Source organism: Diabrotica undecimpunctata, chromosome 6 (genome assembly GCF_040954645.1).
Source record: "Diabrotica undecimpunctata isolate CICGRU chromosome 6, icDiaUnde3, whole genome shotgun sequence".
NCBI classification, from domain to species: domain Eukaryota; kingdom Metazoa; phylum Arthropoda; class Insecta; order Coleoptera; family Chrysomelidae; genus Diabrotica; species Diabrotica undecimpunctata.
In genome coordinates, this window is record NC_092808.1 from 90,247,050 (window position 1) to 90,267,963 (window position 20,914).

Consider the following 20,914-nt stretch of genomic DNA (forward strand, 5'->3'; position numbering starts at 1 on the left):
AGATAACAACCAGTATTCTCACTCTACCGCGGTACCTTTGATCTTTTTAGACAAAATTCGGTGACCTTGACGCCATATTTTCTGGACGAAAACCGAGGACTGGCCCTGCACATATGGACGCGACAGAGCCGACTTTGATTTATTTAACAAAATTGATTTTAATTTCAACCAATTTCAAAACTCTTCTTGCTACTCTTTCATTCTTCGAGAAATTAAAAAAAAAAACCTAAAATTGTTTTGCGTTGTATTTATGATTTTGTTTTCTAAAGTTTCACAACTATTTGTTACAGAACTGTCTTATACACTATCAAAAAAAAAATCAAATGGAGAGTTATGCAACAGTTTTTAATAAATATGCTAGTTTTAAAGCTGTATGGTTATAAAGTAGAATAAAATGCAAAGTTTCATTTCAAAATTCAAATACAGAGTTTGAAATCAGTTAATATATTTTAATTATATCTCACTAAAAACACAAGAGGATGTGAACAAAACTCCTAAATATGTATATTGATTAGTGATTGATCTTACCTGTTCATTGTAATAGACTATTTTGACTTGTTATTTCGATATAAACGATTAAATAATGTGTTATTGATGTTTCCAAATAATCATTTTATTATTTTTTCTTTTAGTTTTGTTTTCATATTTTTGAGTAGGGAAATTTGTTATTGAATTTTAATAAATAGTACAAACGTACACGGCTAAATAAAGTTGTACAATATTTGAGTGGACTTTGTTTAAAAGGCGACTAAAAGTTATGGTACTAAGTCGAGAAACATGTTTTAATAATATTCGGCTTTACAGCTAATATGTCAAAATTCTTTTGAAAGAGAATGTCAAGTATACCTACTTATAAAGTCAGCAGAATCACCAGTAGGGATTTTTAGATTACCAAATGTGTCACCGGTTCTATTTTTATATACATTAACATATTGATATACAGTTTTAGCCGACAAATTAGTTACACTTTTTGAGTAGCTGTCTGGTATATTATTTTTAAATAATATATTAGGGCTGGGTAAACAAAATTTGCTACACAAAACATTTTTGTAAAACTTTTGGCCCCTTGAAGTACATTAAGAGACATCCTGTTTAAACTGATTACTGAATCTTCTACCTCTTGCCTTTTTTCTAGACTGTAAAATTTGAACATTTGTGAAATTAGCTAAATTTAACGAAGGACAAAATTTAGATGTAAGTGCCATGTAGTCTTCAATTGTCACATTATCGACACATTTCTTTTCTGTAGAATGTACAGAATGTTTTCTGAATTTTTTATTTAAATAATGGTTTTCCTTCCATAATTTTATAACTGTACTTCATAGGACAATTTTTCTTTGAGTTTTTTCTTACAATCCTTGTTGATGTACATTAGACGTCTAACGGAATCATACAAAGTGCTAAAAGTAGCGTCATCCTGTTAATGGTTAGAATGTATTTGTGGAAATAAAAAATAAATTTTTAAATGAACTTCATTTATTATTACATGTTGCATTAGATATTACATTTATTTGTTTATTTAATAATAACAAAGGTGACAGACCCACTGTCAAAATTAGACAAAAATACATTGTAGATAAATACAATTACAGATAAAAATCAAATATACATGTATAAAACAAGTACACATTAAGTTTACAAAGTATCATTTTGTAGTTTAAAATTTCAGAAGTTAAACAAATTATATCTCATGAGCACTGGTTTGCATGTATGAGAAGTCAGATCATACCTATATTTGAACCATAATTAGTTCTGCGATGAGATATATGGAAATGTAAATTCTGAAGAAGTGAACGGGAAGGAATATGAAAAGAAATTAGCTAAAGCAATTTAGGAGTATGGATTATTCTATAATTAATTGCTTTTGTTCAAATGTGATTTTGAATGATATTTTACATTTTTGTTTACTTGATCTTGATTAATGTCAATATAATTAATTATTAATTAATTAGAAGAAACACTCTAATACATTTTTATGGAATATGATCAGATATTTTAGTTATATCTCACTAAAAACATAAGATAATGTGAAGAAAACCCCTAAATGGGTATATTAATTATTGATTGATATTATCTGTTCATTGTAATAAAAAAGAGTATTTTGACTTATTATATTGTTATAAACAAGTAAATAATGTTTTATTGATGTTTCCAAATAATCAATTTATTATTTTTTCTTTTGGTTATATTTTCATGTTTTTCAGTTTCAAATTTCTCTTCATGAATTTTAATGAATAGTACAAACGTACACAGCTAAATAAAGTTCTACAATATTTTAGTGGAAATTGTTCACAAGGGTGGCTAAAATTTATTGTACTAAATAGAGAAACATATGTTTTAATAATATTCGGCTGTACAGCTAATATGTCAAAATTCTTGTGAAAGAGACAGTCAAGTATACTAATAAAGTTAATAAAATCACCAGTAGGCATTTTTAGATTACCATATGTCTCACCAGTTCTATTTTCATATCCGTTAAATATGAATATACAATAGTATCTCACAAATTGGTTACACTTTTTGAGTATATGCCACATATTTCACAACTATGGAATTCTTAAACATTTTTTTATTAAATATCCACACAAATAGGTTATAAAATTTCAATTTTTCAATTGTCAATATACTTCTTTTCTGTAGACTGTAACTTCTGAAGTTTATTTTTTAAATAATGGTTTTTCTTCCTTAATTGTATAACTGTACTTCATAATACATTTTTTCGGGGAGTATTTATTGATAATTGTTGTGACACTTGAGTTGAACTTGGTGTTACTGGAAGTGTAGTTACATGTTCAGGTTCTCCATGGAATATGTTGTTTTTACCAGGAGTAATAGTAATATCCTGAAGTAGTTATAGTGGATGGTTTATGTTTAATACTAACATTTTTCTCTATATCCATAGCTGAACTTTTCACTACTTCTAAAAGAAAAAGAGAAAGCTTACATATGTGTTACATCTTAATTATTTATTTTATTTACCTTCATTAATAGGACATCTTGGAAGACATGTTTTGGACTACTGCAGAATAAGTATGATCAAAAGTTGATGAGCCCTCTGTTAAAGGAAAGTTTGTGAGAACTGCAGAAGGTTGTAATCGATTTCTCATATCATTCAGAAACATCTTATTGTCGAAATGAGTACCATAAAGACGATGACTTCTATGTAAACGTTCTGCCTTATTCAATAAATCTTCTCGTCCACATGCCATTAACCAAATTTTTGCCTAAATACAAACATTTTTTTAATACACGATGAAACGTTAATAAATAATATAACATCTTAACATCTGTAATACACAATTTTAATCCTAATTTAACACTCACCTATTAACATCTTTTGGAAAGAAAACAATACTTTTCCTAGAATTATTACAACACTTTGTAGCTGCACAAGTGTGGCAAGGCTTTTTGTTTTTATTTTTGTACATATCGACGTACTTATACAACGTAATTGCGAAATAAAAAATGTATAAAGTTTATTTGTATCTATAAATACACAAAAAGTAAACAAATACAATGGCCTCTATATTATTTATCTATGACAAATGACAATGGCCAATGACCAATGAGAGCCGTCAAATTTTTCGGAGTCCAGAGAAAATGGCGTCGCTGTCTGCGCGAGTAAAATGCGCGAACTTTCGCGCCAAAGCGGAGTGGGAATACTGCATAGATAAAATTACACCTAGATTGGTAACAGGGATAGCCAAGGTCAAATCATGTTCGGATTAGGCGCCCATTCGTTTGGTGGCGCTGCTAGTCTCGTTCCTGCGCGGAGGGAGTGTGCTGTGCTGTGATCAAGTCAAAGTTGAGTTTAGACAAATACGGCGCCATATTTGTATTTGTTTTATTTCTTATAATTTATTTTATAATTTAAATTTTTTTTATATAAATAGTGCAAAATCGTACAATTTTCGACGATTTTTTATTATGGAATCGAACACATTACATGGAATAACAATGTAGAGACGAAGAACAGGAACAAAAAAAGATGTGTTCCAGATTGCATGGATACTACTGGCAAGCGATACCGTTTTTTAAGTCCAGGACATTATATGGATATGTTTGATAAATGGGTGAATGCTGTTAAGAGCCCTAATTAGAGAATGCTGCAAAAGAAACTATTTATAACAAATTTCGTGTATGCGCTAGTCGTTTTAAAGAGGAAGATATAGTCAATGTTGGAAATAGCGGTATTACGAGACCAGCCGTTCCGAGTTTGTTTTTACCAGGACCAGGTAAGAACTATTATACCACTGACCTATATTTTTATTCACATTATATCTGACCTTTTACAAATTAGTTTATAAATTTAACCTAAAATTATATATTATAAAACCAGTCTTACTTAGCTTAGTATTTGAATTATTTGTAGGTAGTGGTTCAACAACTATCTTAAAAAGGATCACCTTAGAGAGGGTTCGGCATAAATTTCTACAGGTGTGCGCCTTTCAAAGTTGGATTAGATTAGCAGACCATGACTACACTATCATGGAGAGGTATATGAGCTTGCCTGCTTTAAGTGTGAGGAGGGATCTGTCCCTCTCTTGTGAGTGAGATTGGTCTTAGAGTACCATATTACCATGGTTTGCCTCATCTATGTACTTTTAATGTTCCATTTTGTAGAACAACCTATGGTGCTAATAGCCCAGTGAATAGATACTTATCTTTGTTAAACAACCTAAATGTAAATATTTAATATGTCCCTCAATAAATATATAAATATTAGTAGAAGAGTTACTGGTACCATAGAGTTTGGAAACTTAACTGTGTAAAATACTTCATGTTTTTATTGTAACTAGGTAATACTTTACATATATTTTTATTTTTGTTATGTTATTTTTCCACCTTTATTGTGCTGGATTTTAGAATCATAGAACTAACTGTTGGGTTTATAGGTTTTAAAATGTAATTACATGTTTAATTTTATATATATATGTGTGTGTGTGTGTGTGTGTGTGTGTGTGTGTGTGTGTGTGTGTGTGTGTGTGTGTGTGTACATGCATGTGTTTGTGTACATAATATATTTTTATTTCACATTATTTAATTTTATTATCGTAAAACACTGTGTACTTAACCACTATTTTGTATATTGTAAGTTGTAACATTTAATCGGCTTGTCCCGTATATTAGCCTGCATCCACACAGACAGTGGTAAGGCGTTCAGAGTTATGAATAAATAAATTTGAATGTGTCGACAGGGATCTTTCCTATTCTGTTGATGATAGGGATGGGATGACTGATCTTAAGGTGACATACTGGTGAAAAAATCTGTTGATTGTAATTGTGTTTGTCATTTCAGGCATAAAAACATTATTATCCTCTGTTGTTTGGAGTTTATACTGAGCAAATAAAGTTACTATATCAGGTTTTAGCAAAGCTTACATTCTGGGTGAAAACTTTAAGCATACCTTAGAAATAAATTATTTACCTTATCCATTGTTCGTTTTTTTCATCCATTGTTTTTATCCTTTGTTTTTTAGAAGTAAAGCTAGTTCTCCTTGTTAGATTTGATATATACCGTCATTCTATATAAACCAAATAGTGATTTAATCTGTAATTGGTTAGAATTGCTTTTCTACCAGATAATGTCTGCATTTTTTTTAATACTTCAACTCATTTGCTTTTTTTTCAATTGCATAATGTTTTCATTCTGTGAGGGTATGTGTGAAAAAAGCAATTGGTTTTCCAGATTGATTGCTTCGCTTATGTAATCGTAGATTAATTTTTTAAAAGCATGTACTTATCTTTATCTTCTAGGGATTTATCTTTAGATTCATTGCTTTCTAAAAAATTCTTGAATGTTATATACTTACCAATGTTTGAATTCTTTGGTGGAAGTTTGACAGTTTGGATCAGCCTCTAGTTTATCTGGTCTAAAGTACTTCCCCATTGTAAATTTATGCGAATAAAATTGTAGTAAAATGTCTTTTATTCACATAAAACTTGATAAGAATGACAAAACAATTATTTAAATACTGACCAGTTCTTGTCACAACATTAAGAAAACTAAATTATACTACACGTGGCTTGTATTATTAATATTTCTTGTAACACATATAACATTTCTTGTAACATTTTTATAAATAAAGATTTTATTCTATATTTTATTCTTTAATTTTTTTAACCACTTTGGCATTTTAATGTAATGGAAAATAAATATAGTCCCAACATAACAAGAAAACCCAAAAAGTATACGAAAAATATTTATTATCCTATAGGATAAGGATTTTTCTTGTTATTTTAGGATTATATCGATTTTCCTTTACTTTAAAATGAGTTCACAATCCTAGGTAATATTACTAAACTTTTGAATTTAGCGCCATGTATATATAGTTACGCGCCCGATCACTAGGTGATGCGCCAATCATTGTTTTATTCCTTAACACGGAAGTTTCAATGCTAGGTGGTAGTGTGCTATGGAATACTGGTTCTACATTGTGAAATCGACAGCGGAATAGTTATTCTGGGTAAAACCACAGAACACTAATGAAAAATGAAATAGTAGATCTGATATTCTCAAAATTAGTTCAAACTGTTATTGACAGTGACATTTGGCGGTTGTCATAACTGTAAACGCTGAGTTTGTGTTCGGTGTTCGTGCAGTCGGACTCGTACTCGTACTTGGACCTATATGTTTTCTAGTGGATCGGTTGTTCCACGGTTCCAACCGTAAAGATCAGTTCCAGGTAATCAGTTCCAGTATTAGGCAGCCATCACTACTGTAAAATTTGTTTAAAATTTAAAGAAATTGATTCGCTTTATCTGGTTTTATTCTACGTTTATATTATTATATTTTGCAAAATTAATATAAAATGGATAAAAAAAAGATGTAACAACTTTACATATACAGAAATTTTAATTTTGTTTTTAGAATGTAAGAAAAAGAAAACTGACACAACAACAAGTGCCATGAAAGATAAGGAGTGGTTGAAATTGTCAATAAAATTTAATTCTAATTGTGGTACAGGAAGGACAGCTAAAATGCTTTGGAAGAAAACCACAAAGTGGGAGTCCCGAAGAATCCGACATAAAAGTATGGGGTGTTAGTAATAGGGTGCTGGCTATTGTTGGTGTGGTGTAGTGTAAATTATAATTGATTTAATTTAGAAAAATATATTTAAAACTAAACACATACAGTTTTTAAGAGCAACAAATATTTTTCGTCATATTTCGTCATTTAAATTAAAATTTTCTTTGCATTTACAATCTAAAATGTTTGTGCAATATTCATATTTAAAATTTTATATTACTTGTAAGCATATAAAATTTGCGCTGTGTTGTATTAAAACATATCAATATTTTTCAACCATTATTATATTCAATCAACCATGTTGATTTTTTTTTTCAAAATAAAGGTACTTTAGGATTGTAAACTTTTATTTATTTAGTAATAGACAGTTTCAGCTATCTATTCCCAAATTTTCGTCCTTGATTTATTTTTTTTGTTTTTGGCAAAATGTTATATTCATTGATCGGGCTACTAATAATGTATCGAAATTAAAAATTTTTTTCCAAAAGAATTTTATTCATATTTCTTTATAACAAATCCACAAAATGATTATTTATGATGATGATGTCACTATTTTCTAACACATTATTTTCATGCAATTCTTCATTAATATGCACCTCATTTGGCGGTTCACCATCTTTTTCATTCATTGCTAAGTTATGCAAAATTGAAGTTGCTACGATAATAGCCTGGGAAGTTTCAAGGGATACTCGGATACCTGAAAATAAAATAGGGAATCTACATTTCCACACTCCATAAGATCTTTCTACAGTTTCTAGTTCTGATTTGACTCGTTAAATAAAATTTCTGCAGGTTGACTTGAAGCTGCTAGAGGTGTTATCAAATAATTGTTAATACCATATCCACTGTCGCCCAGCAGAACAGAATTTGTACCAAATTTTCTTTCTACTAAGCGAGCTTTCAATCTAGAGTTATTAAAAATTGTTTGATCATGTGTTGATCCTGGCCACTGCACCACTATGTCCATTATTCTCAATTCTGCATCGCATACAGTCTGAACATTCCATGAAAAATATCCTTTTTGGTTTCTATAACATTCAGCTTGATCTCCACCTGGTGATTGGATACGGATGTGGGTGCAGTCTATTGCGCCTAGAAGAATTTTTATTCGTCAAACTCTTCAAAATAATTAGTCCTTAAAAGTTTAATTTCTTTAAAACTTCAAATGCTACATAAATATATATCTAATTCATACCGAATTCTAAAAGTTTTTGGATGCTTTAGCCTAGGTATTCTTTCTTCAAAATCTTCATCATCAGATTCAAAAATATTAATGTTAACTGGATCTATATCAAAATTTTTTAATTTATATATAAAAACAAACAAAACCGCAGTTCAAAGATCGAATGGCATAAAGTGAGGTTAAAATATCTCAGATTTGACAACCCCTGACCGACCAATGGAAATGCAGTATAAATTTATACTTGGTATATCTGCTTCACTTTGGAGGGATAAAGTTATTCTATAGATATACTCTGATTATCTTATTCCTTGTTTATTCTTTGTTTGTAGAACACCATTTATGAAGTTATTCCAAGTATAACTTTATTCTCAGTATATACTCGCATTGTAGAACCGGCCCTTAATATAACATTTCAAAATTGACAATTACATTTTTTGATAGATTTTATAATCAATCAATGTTTTCAAAAGTTAAATTAAAAAAAAATTAATATAAAATTACTTAAATTGGGAATCTTCGGGCGTTCTGTGTTTCTGTGTTTTTGCTGATGTATTTAGTAGATTAATTTTTGATGTTTCTTCACAATAATAACATTTTAAAGCTACAGATCTTTTAAAGTTAAGATCATTTACTTAATTGTTTTTCATATTAGATGTATCGCTAATAACACTCTTTTAGATGAACTGATGATGCTCATTGAACAGTGGGCGAAACGTCTTCAAAAAATAGATAAAGCAGCACAACTCTTGTCTTTTTTATCTCCAAATTGACCGAAAACATCCCATTCACTTACGAGTGCACTTATATATATATATATATATATATATATATATATATATATATATATATATATATATATATATATATATATATATATATATATATATATATATATAAATATATATATATATATATATATATATATATATATATATATATATATATATATATATATATATATATAAAATATTAAATATTATACAAAATGAACATTTTTATTCCCGATAGAGAAAGAGAGAGAAAATATATCTTCTGTCTCTTTCTTACTCATATCTTACATATATGTAATGATTTCACCGATTCACTCTCTTGCAAATTTCCAACGTCGACCGCGCGTATAGAAGTCTAACTTCAAAAAGAGAATAATATTTACAAATGAAAAGTTTTAATGAATGTACACCCATTATTTATGATTATTCTTCTTTTTTCAATTAAAAAATCAGCAAAGTATTTAATCTCTTAATAGTGAGAGGCTCTCACTTAAAGCTAGGATTCTGAGTAAGCTGAGTGAACGGATAGTGGTATAGAATTCATGACTATGGTCACGGTTCGTAGACTTACTACGGTTGCCTCTTCCGACTGGGGTGGGGATGCTTGAGTTACGTCACCAGAGTACACAAGAATACAAAACCCATTTATTATCACAGTTTGTTCGTGGTAATGATCTTTCAGTTTATTATTTGCTTTATTATTTATCGTTTCTTAAATATCTCAGTTTACTTTATATTTTTGTGTTGAAATTTTGGTGTTGTTTTCTATAAAAACTTGAATTTTTAATTTTTAATATGGACGCGATATTAAATGTAGGTGCCTTTATTGATGATGAAGAAGACGAAGACATAGAAGATGCCCTTCTTCTCCACATCTTGCACGACTATACTGCCGCTTTAATTTTGATACCATTAAAAATATTTTTCGCTTTTGAATTAAGTGAAGTCGTTTTCTACTGCTTTCCATTATTTATAAAAATCAAAACAAATATACGTAACCACAAATGTAAAAATACACATACCAGTGTGCTTATGAAATGTGGATGTTGAAATTTTGGTAATCGTGTAAGATTCCCTTGTGCATTCGGTTACCTTCGGCTCGATAGGGATGCGTATGAACGTAACGTACCAGCCCGTTACGTTAGGTAATACGTATCTAGATACGTTAGTTCAACCATTAATGCGCATGCTTATATGTCAAAAAGATACGTTACGTATACGTATTTGCTTGCACAAAAACTCTCTAATGAAAAATGAATGAATAATGGTGTTGGTAGTAGTTGGTACGCCATTACAAATTTAATTTTGTTTTGTCTTTTTGTAATCATCTTGAATTGTAAAAAAAGTTTTAAACATATGGAACAAAATAAAAGGGTTTTATGATAGTGTAGTAAGAGGGAAATAGGTAAATTTATAGGACTTGTTCATTGTACCATGTTTGTATATTATGTGGTGTAAAAGTGTAAATAGAAAATAGTGTTGCTCATAGAAAATATGAAAGTAAGAGAAAACAATTTTTTGTAAGTACAGGTGATAAATGTAATTAAATTATTTCCAGTATAAAACCATAAATAAAATTACACCTAGATTGGTAACAGGGATAGCCAAGATCAAATCACGTTCGGATTTCGCTCCCATTTGTTTGGTGGCGCTGCTAGTCTCGTTCCTGCGCGGAGGGAGTGTGCTGTGGTCAATTCAAAGTTGAGTCACAGTATAGACAACAACCAGTATTCCCACTGCGCTTTGGCGCGAAAGTTCGCGCATTTTACTCGCGCAGACAGCGACGCCATTTTCTCTGGACTCCGAAAAATTTGACGGCTCTCATTGGTCATTGGCCATTGTCATTTGTCATAGATAAATAATATCAAAGAATATAGACGCTTATAGAAGCGCAGTTCAAATGGGCGATTTGGTTACGGTTTAAGAGGGTGGCTGCATAAACTCACAGCGTGGTGCCGTGGCCGTCGGCTTAAATCTATCATGAAAATTTCATAATGAAATATGTAGTTAGGGGGAAGTGGGAAAGGAGTGCGAACGGGTAACTTTGCATCTACGCCGAAACAAATTTCGATGTCATTGATTTGCAAACTTTTTTTTTGTTGTCTTTTTTTTGTTTTTTCACAATAAAATATTTATTGTCAATTTAAATTTTTAATTTTAAAACTTAAAAATGTATGATGTTTACAATATTCAAAGTATTTATTTTTTTAATTGTATAACTTTGAATTAAAAATTGGTTTGTTCCAACACAACGAAAAACCGTCACATAACTTTTTATTATACTGTTTTTCTGCCCAGAAATTAACGAAACATTTTTAAAAAATTTCAATTTAAAAAAAAAAGTATTCAATGAAACTTTTTACTAAATTATGAAATTTTCCATTTCGCCAAAACTTCCAAACTTCCATTTCATCCATAATTTTTCAATAACAACAAAAAGCATTCCTGATTTATTTTTGAAATAACAAAATAAACTTTAACAGTACATTTTAATGAATAGTACCTATATGTGAAAGTTTTTACGCTGTATGGGTACTATTTAATCTTGTTTTAAAATAACAACTAGTAGTATCTAAAACATAATTTTCACAATGAATGAATATTGGTGAAATTATTACAAAATAGTCTTAAACTGATTTATACTTAAGATTTGTACATATTTCAATTAAAACTTTGAATCATAATAATTTTTCTAAAAAGATTAAATTATTAATAAAAGGTAAAATAATATTATTTTCTTTAAAAAATTTTATAAAACGCAAAAATTTAATCCTATTCTACGACCACGCGGCATCTACATATAAAAATATCTAAAGTTGCATTTATTGCCCCACTCTTTCATATTTTAGAAGCAATGGTAGAGCCGCAGCTGACATGACCGCTCCTTAGTGGTACCACGTGCAACACGTGCGTTCCACTCGTCCCACTTTTCCTTATCTATATCCCACTTTTTGCTCACTTTCAAAAATAACAGTGAATGATTCTTCTATAAGCGTCTATATTCTTTGATAATATCATCGAGTTAGAATCTAATAATATAGAGGCCATTGTATTTGTTTACTTTTTGTGTATTTATAGATACAAATAAACTTTATACATTTTTTATTTCGCAATTACGTTGTATAAGTACGTCGATATGTACAAAAATAAAAACAAAAAGCCTTGCCACACTTGTGCAGCTACAAAGTGTTGTAATAATTCTAGGAAAAGTATTGTTTTCTTTCCAAAAGATGTTAATAGGTGAGTGTTAAATTAGGATTAAAATTGTGTATTACAGATGTTAAGATGTTATATTATTTATTAACGTTTCATCGTGTATTAAAAAAATGTTTGTATTTAGGCAAAAATTTGGTTAATGGCATGTGGACGAGAAGATTTATTGAATAAGGCAGAACGTTTACATAGAAGTCATCGTCTTTATGGTACTCATTTCGACAATAAGATGTTTCTGAATGATATGAGAAATCGATTACAACCTTCTGCAGTTCTCACAAACTTTCCTTTAACAGAGGGCTCATCAACTTTTGATCATACTTATTCTGCAGTAGTCCAAAACATGTCTTCCAAGATGTCCTATTAATGAAGGTAAATAAAATAAATAATTAAGATGTAACACATATGTAAGCTTTCTCTTTTTCTTTTAGAAGTAGTGAAAAGTTCAGCTATGGATATAGAGAAAAATGTTAGTATTAAACATAAACCATCCACTATAACTGTACTTCAGGATATTACTATTACTCCTGGTAAAAACAACATATTCCATGGAGAACCTGAACATGTAACTACACTTCCAGTAACACCAAGTTCAACTCAAGTGTCACAACAATTATCAATAAATACTCCCCGAAAAAATGTATTATGAAGTACAGTTATACAATTAAGGAAGAAAAACCATTATTTAAAAAATAAACTTCAGAAGTTACAGTCTACAGAAAAGAAGTATATTGACAATTGAAAAATTGAAATTTTATAACCTATTTGTGTGGATATTTAATAAAAAAATGTTTAAGAATTCCATAGTTGTGAAATATGTGGCATATACTCAAAAAGTGTAACCAATTTGTGAGATACTATTGTATATTCATATTTAACGGATATGAAAATAGAACTGGTGAGACATATGGTAATCTAAAAATGCCTACTGGTGATTTTATTAACTTTATTAGTATACTTGACTGTCTCTTTCACAAGAATTTTGACATATTAGCTGTACAGCCGAATATTATTAAAACATATGTTTCTCTATTTAGTACAATAAATTTTAGCCACCCTTGTGAACAATTTCCACTAAAATATTGTAGAACTTTATTTAGCTGTGTATGTTTGTACTATTCATTAAAATTCATGAAGAGAAATTTGAAACTGAAAAACATGAAAATATAACCAAAAGAAAAAATAATAAATTGATTATTTGGAAACATCAATAAAGCATTATTTACTTATTTATAACAATATAAAAAGTCAAAATACTCTTTTTTTATTACAGTGATCAGATAATATCGATTAATAATTAATATACCTATTTAGGGGTTTTCTTCACATTATCTTATGTTTTTAGTGAGATGTAACTAAAATATCTGATCATATTCCATAAAAATGTATTGAGTATTAATTAATTATATTGACATTAATCAAGATCAAGTAAACAACAATGTAAAATATCATTCAAAATCACATTTGAACAAAAGCAATTGTTTATAGAATAATCCATACTCCTAAATTCCTTTAGCTAATTTCTTTTCATATTCCTTTGGCATATTAATTGCAAAGCCGAATATTATTAAAATAAAATATTGTATAACTTTATTTAGCTGTGTATGTTTATAATATTCATTACAATTCATGAAGAGAAATTTCAAGACTGAAAAACATGAAAATATAACCAAAAGAAAAAATAATAAATTGATTATTTGGAAACATCAATAAAACATTATTTACTTGTTTATAACAATATAATAAGTCAAAATACTCTTTTTTATTACAATGAACAGATAATATCAATCAATAATTAATATACCCATTTAGGGGTTTTCTTCACATTATCTTATGTTTTTAGTGAGATATAACTAAAATATCTGATCATATTCCATAAAAATGTATTAGAGTGTTTCTTCTAATTAATTAATAATTAATTATATTGACATTAATCAAGATCAAGTAAACAAAAATGTAAAATATCATTCAAAATCACATTTGAACAAAAGCAATTAATTATAGAATAATCCACTTCTTCAGAATTTACATTTCCATATATCTCATCGCAGAACTAATTATGGTTCAAATATAGGTATGATCTGACTTCTCATACATGCAAACCAGTGCTCATGAGATATAATTTGTTTAACTTCTGAAATTTTAAACTACAAAATGATACTTTGTAAACTTAATGTGTACTTGTTTTATACATGTATATTTGATTTTTATCTGTAATTGTATTTATCTACAATGTATTTTTGTCTAATTTTGACAGTGGGTCTGTCACCTTTGTTATTATTAAATAAACAAATAAATGTAATATCTAATGCAACATGTAATAATAAATGAAGTTCATTTAAAAATTTATTTTTTATTTCCACAAATACATTCTTACCATTAACAGGATGACGCTACTTTTAGCACTTTGTACAATTCCGTTAGACGTCTAATGTACATCAACAAGGATTGTAAGAAAAAACTCAAAGAAAAATTGTGCTATGAAGTACAGTTATAAAATTATGGAAGGAAAACCATTATTTAAATAAAAAATTCAGAAAACATTCTGTACATTCTACAGAAAAGAAATGTGTCGATAATGTGACAATTGAAGACTACATGGCACTTACATCTAAATTTTGTCCTTCGTTAAATTTAGCTAATTTCATAAATTTTCAAATTTTACAGTCTAGAAAAAAGGCAAGAGGTAGAAGATTCAGTAATCAGTTTAAACAGGATGTCTCTTAATGTACTTCAAGGGGCCAAAAGTTTTACAAAAATGTTTTGTGTAGCAAATTTTGTTTACCCAGCCCTAATATATTATTTAAAAATAATATACCAGACAGCTACTCAAAAAGTGTAACTAATTTGTCGGCTAAAACTGTATATCAATATGTTAATGTATATAAAAATAGAACCGGTGACACATTTGGTAATCTAAAAATCCCTACTGGTGATTCTGCTGACTTTATAAGTAGGTATACTTGACATTCTCTTTCAAAAGAATTTTGACATATTAGCTGTAAAGCCGAATATTATTAAAACATGTTTCTCGACTTAGTACCATAACTTTTAGTCACCTTTTAAACAAAGTCCACTCAAATATTGTACAACTTTATTTAGCCGTGTACGTTTGTACTATTTATTAAAATTCAATAACAGAAATTTCCCTACTCAAAAATATGAAAACAAAACTAAAAGAAAAAATAATAAAATGATTATTTGGAAACATCAACATCATCACATTATTTAATCGTTTATATCGAAATAACAAGTCAAAATAGTCTATTACAATGAACAGGTAAGATCAATCACTAATCAATATACATATTTAGGAGTTTTGTTCACATCCTCTTGTGTTTTTAGTGAGATATAATTAAAATATATTAACTGATTTCAAACTCTGTATTTGAATTTTGAAATGAAACTTTGCATTTTATTCTACTTTATAACCATACAGCTTTAAAACTAGCATATTTATTAAAAACTGTTGCATAACTCTCCATTTGATTTTTTTTTGATAGTGTATAAGACAGTTCTGTAACAAATAGTTGTGAAACTTTAGAAAACAAAATCATAAATACAACGCAAAACAATTTTAGGTTTTTTTTTTTTTTTAATTTCTCGAAGAATGAAAGAGTAGCAAGAAGAGTTTTGAAATTGGTTGAAATTAAAATCAATTTTGTTAAATAAATCAAAGCCGTCTCTGTCGCGTCCATATGTGCAGGGCCAGTCCACGGTTTTCGTCCAGAAAATATGGCGTCAAGGTCACCGAATTTTGTCTAAAAAGATCAAAGGTACCGCGGTAGAGTGAGAATACTGGTTGTTATCTATACTGTGGTTGAGTTTAGACAAATACGGCGCCATATTTGTATTTGTTTTATTTTTTATAATTTAAAAAATTTTATATAAGTCGTGCAAAAAGGTACAATTTTAGACAATTTTTTATTATGGCATCGAACACATTATATGTAATACCAATGGAAAAACGAAGAAATGAACAAAGAAGATGTTGTGTTCAAGATTGCATCGATACTACTAGCAAGCATTACCGTTTTCCAAGTCCACGAAATTATATGGATATGGTTGATAAATAGGTGGGTGCTGTTAAGAGCCCTAAATTCGAGAATGCTGCAACGGAAAGTATTTATACCAATTTTTATTCACATAAAACTTGACATAAGAATGACAAAACAATTATTTAAATACTGACCAGTTGTTGTCACAATATTAACGGCCGGTTTCCGAAACGTTATTCAAATCTCCAATCATGTAATCAAGTATCAAATTTGATCAAATGTTAACAAGCGACAGGTTTCCGAAACGAAAATGATGGTAAAATTACGTGATCACCGATTATAGATTATTTGACATACGATTTTACATGGAAACAGTAGAATCGATTGTAATCGTTTATTATTTCTGTACGAATTGTTCTTTATCTTGCTCTAAATTAAGAAAGTAATGTTGCTGTTTCACTTTACCATCATTCCTGTTTATGTGTAATCTGCATTCTGAAAATCAACAAACAAACATAACCTAACTAACTAAGAATTTTGTGTCGTTCGTTAATGTTTACCAATTTGTCATTTATCATCTTTAATTCTTAAAATGAACGTTTGTAACAATATTTTTGGGTTCTTTCTAAACAACAGCTTTTTATAAAACACCTTAGGTTTATGTATCTTACAACGTAACCAAAGATTTTATTTTATTTACTTACAACCATTGGTACATAACCAAAGATTATGAGATTAATCGTCCAAAAATCTCAGATTACCTGACAAGCTAGTATGACAGAAGTTTGACATAGATAAAACGATAATTAGCGTTTCGGAAACCCAAAATACTTCTGACAGGCTGTTAATCATCGATTATTTGCTTGTTAGATTAGTTAATGTGTGTTATGTGATTGAAGTTTGATCGATGTTTCTGCAACTCAAAATGCATTTAATCGACTGTTAACAGTAGATTACCTAATTTTGATAATGATCAGCCTTTCGGAAACCGGCTGTAAGAAAACTAAATTATACTACACTTGGCTTGTATTATTAATATTTCTTGTAAACACATATAATATTTCTTGTAACATTTTTATAAATAAAGGTTTTATTTTATATTTTACTCTTTAATTTTTTTAATCACTTTGACATTTTAATGTAATGGAAAATAAATATAGTCTCAACATAACAAGAAAACCCAAAAAGTGTACAAAAAATATTTATTATGGTATATGATAAGGATTTTTCTTGTTATTTTAGGATTATATCGATTTTCTTTTACTTTAAAATGAGTTCACAATCGTAGGTAATATTACTAAACTTTTGAATTTAGCGGGATGTATTTATATATAGTTACGCTCCCGGTCACTAGGTGATGCGCCAATCATTGTTTTATTCGTTAACACGGAAGTTTCAATGCTAGGTGGTAGTGTGCTATGTATAAAACTACAATTTGTATGTTATAGTTCTCTTCAATCTATTTTGAAAAGCTTCTTCATTAATAATATAATATCCTATGCTTTTTATATTGTATACATGTTTTACAAAAAATGTGTCTGCTTTTTTTTGTAAATAATTTCTGTTTACAGTCTCATATTTCCATTTTGTTGTAAACAAATAAAATTGTGTTTTCTATTTACTGGACTCATATGGAATCTTTAAAATTCTTTTGATTGTTTTGGGTATATCTTCATCATCAAACATTTTCCATCTGCTCCTCTCTCACAATTGCTTCCATCTGTATTTACCTTGTGCTGTTAAGTTTATAGAAATGATGTTTATACCCTTGTTATTCCATTGTTTTACTTTTATTTAAATAGTTACATATTTCACTTTAATTATACATAGTCACATATTTTCCTTTTATTGTACATAGTTACATATTTTACTTTTATTTTACACATAAAAATAGTTTATTTTTTATTTATATATCTTTGTGTATAAAATACATTAGATAAATAATAAAGCTAGAACATATACACTGGGGAGCATTGGGGCCCGAAGGAGTGGTCCCTAATTTACTAGGACCACTCCTTCTCACCTCAATGAATTGTATGCCTGAATGTCCATATGGGTATGCAAGTCTCCGCAGGTAGGGCTTACTTATTTTGGTTGCTTGCTTGTGTGTAATTCCATATATCATTTTGTAGTTTGCAGTGAATAGATGGTTAAGTTCAGAATGGAACCTAGTTTCGTAGACACAGATTCCAATACAGGGATATAGGTGAAGACCACCACTATGGCAGTGATGACTTAGATCTATATATTATATATTATACCTCTGTGATTCCTCAAATTTTATAAATTATAGAAATAAATAAATTTTTAAGAATTACTGTTTTTTATGTTGATGTTTTATGGTATATAAAATTGCATTAGTGTATACTACATTTTTGGACAGAGAATATATTTTGGCATAGAATAAGTTTTTATTTATTATTTTATGACTATATTTATTTTCCATATAAAATTCGGAATATTTTGAATTTCCCGCCTAAAATTCAGTATATCCTTTTTGAATTTCCCGCCTTAAATTCAGAACCTACATTTTGAATTTGCCGCTAAATATTTTAGTTCCCGATTCCGAACTTATTTGGCGCTAGAAACTGTCTCCCCACTTTTTCTCCGGCACTTACCTTACTAGGGGGTATCAGAGACTCTGGGGGTATATACTCTGCCATAGGTGATATCCGAACACTGCCATATTTGTTTCACAGTATGACAACATGGCCCTGATTCTAATTGAGATTTCGACTCAAAACATGTCGAAATTAATATGGCGACGTCGAAATGCGACTTTGCGAACCTTGTGGATTTCAGTTGAACTAACCAAACGACGTCACCAATTTTCGATTTATCGAAATTAATTTCAACTTCAAGAAAGTGGTTGAAATTTCATTTCGAGTCGAAATTAATCTGACATGACTGGCTGGACTGGGAGAACGGAGAAATGAACTTAGGTTCAGTTTAGGTAGGCGGTGTTGTGTTTTGATCCTTGCAAGGAAAACTGAGGCACAAAGTATTAATATGGCTATGTTTTACGGACATTTGCTAGTTTTGGAGGAATTAGAGAGGATAGATATCCGATGCTCACAACAGAGGATAAGAAGAATGTTACGGGATACTCAAAATTCTTTTTCACTAAGTGATGCTCAATTTAGGCAGCAATTCCGGCTTAATAAACAAGCTACAAATTATTTAATAAGAGTATTAGAACCATATTTGGAAGAAGGTGTTTATGCCTCTAGGATACCCAAAATGTTTAGAGTTAGTATTACTAAGCTGCAGTAAATTTAAAAATATATTAGAATATAACCACTAAATCAAATCTTAGTGGTTATAACTTAAGAATCTTCCACATCGCCTTTTTTTTCTTGCCATCTTTTCTTTCAATTCAAAATATAATTGAGAATGGCCACTATTTATGATTTAACAACTCAAACAAAAAAAAAGACGTCACGTAACGTAAACAAAACAAACATTCAACAAGCGTACTGCAACGTGCAGCCAATAAACAACAGGGCCAACCCAAATTTTCAGCAGTGTCAAAATGATAAAGTAAATATCCCCAGTTTTAACTACAATCGAAATGAATGAGAATCGCTAGCGATTGCGACTGTCATGGCGTAGTCGCTTTTAAATTTCGACATCGAAATGAAATAGAATCAGGACCCATATTACCATAGTATAAAAAAGAAGAAGTTGGTGGTTAAACTGTGATATTAAAGTCTGTCCCAAACCCTTCTTTCAGTGCGTCACTAATTTTGACGTCATATAGGATTTTAAGAATGTCGAGAATTATTGCATGACATTTTAGTTAAATTTGACAGTTGTAGGATCGTAACCTCTCTTTTTCTAATTGATTAATAATTTTAATATTAGTCTTTGTTCTTTCTCGATATATTTCGGTATATTTAAAATATTTTTATGACAATAAATGCAAAATTTTCACTGTAAAATCTCTAATAATACTAACCTGGAATGACAATTATCATTTTATCAGTTGACATTGTGAAAGTACTGTCACGATAGAGACAAATTATATTTATGCGCATCGTTGATTGGATATCTATTTAGCGTATTCTAAACTCCAACCAATTATACATCCGTAAGTAGAATTAGCTTTACCATAAATCATTTTCTAAGTTCTATGTATAATAATCACAGACTCACGTTTTTTTCTGTCACTTCTAGCTTAATGGGTTAGAGAGAATTCGATCAACTATGACGCACTGAAAGAAGGGTTTGGGATGAACTTTATGTAGAATATGATAGAATGGGAGGTTTGCATAGATTGTTTGTGTTCTGTGCTTCTCGCGTACCATAACCTAATATAACCACAAACCATAACCTAACCATTAACCAAAATTATGAACACAGTAAATAATGTATTGTGATTATAAATTTCTATGAATTTTATTACATATATTTGTAATGATATTGTGCTCAACGAATATAGACGGCCAGTATATTTTGTCATATTAAAGACATATATTTACAAAGCTACCATTCCCGTGTACATTGTATAGTTTATATAATTGTTAAAAATTGTAAATCAGGATGAAGGTATTTGAAAGTGCAAAATGGGACGCGGACGCAGAAAACAATATATCTCAAGAACTATTTAAAGTACATATAATCAACTACATGTGTATTATCAAAGAATATAGACGCATATGCGTCTATATTCTTTGGTATAATAGTGTAATAATGTATAATAATACCCTAATGTAAAATA

The 20,914-nt window shown here is 29.3% G+C and overlaps 1 protein-coding gene and 2 long non-coding RNA genes across 3 annotated transcripts in view; 2 read left to right on the plus strand and 1 right to left on the minus strand.

The window, feature by feature from the left end:
* LOC140443540 (uncharacterized) lies at window positions 1-3,646 on the minus strand. Its single transcript, XR_011951230.1, has 3 exons — window positions 3,325-3,646; window positions 2,980-3,224; window positions 1-2,920 (listed from the first exon to the last, which is right to left on the minus strand). It is a non-coding gene; the product is annotated as an uncharacterized lncRNA (long non-coding RNA).
* An 8,212-nt stretch (window positions 3,647-11,858) lies between these two features.
* On the plus strand, window positions 11,859-14,829 carry LOC140443541 (uncharacterized). Its single transcript, XR_011951231.1, has 3 exons — window positions 11,859-12,223; window positions 12,324-12,568; window positions 12,628-14,829. It is a non-coding gene; the product is annotated as an uncharacterized lncRNA (long non-coding RNA).
* A 5,645-nt stretch (window positions 14,830-20,474) lies between these two features.
* The window catches only part of LOC140443542 (uncharacterized), a 35,618-nt gene continuing 35,178 nt past the window's right edge, over window positions 20,475-20,914 (plus strand). The window contains exon 1 of the mRNA XM_072534855.1: window positions 20,475-20,805. Within this exon, the coding sequence (XP_072390956.1) occupies window positions 20,737-20,805 (69 nt within the window). The 5' untranslated portion in view covers window positions 20,475-20,736. The remainder of the gene's footprint in view (window positions 20,806-20,914) is intronic.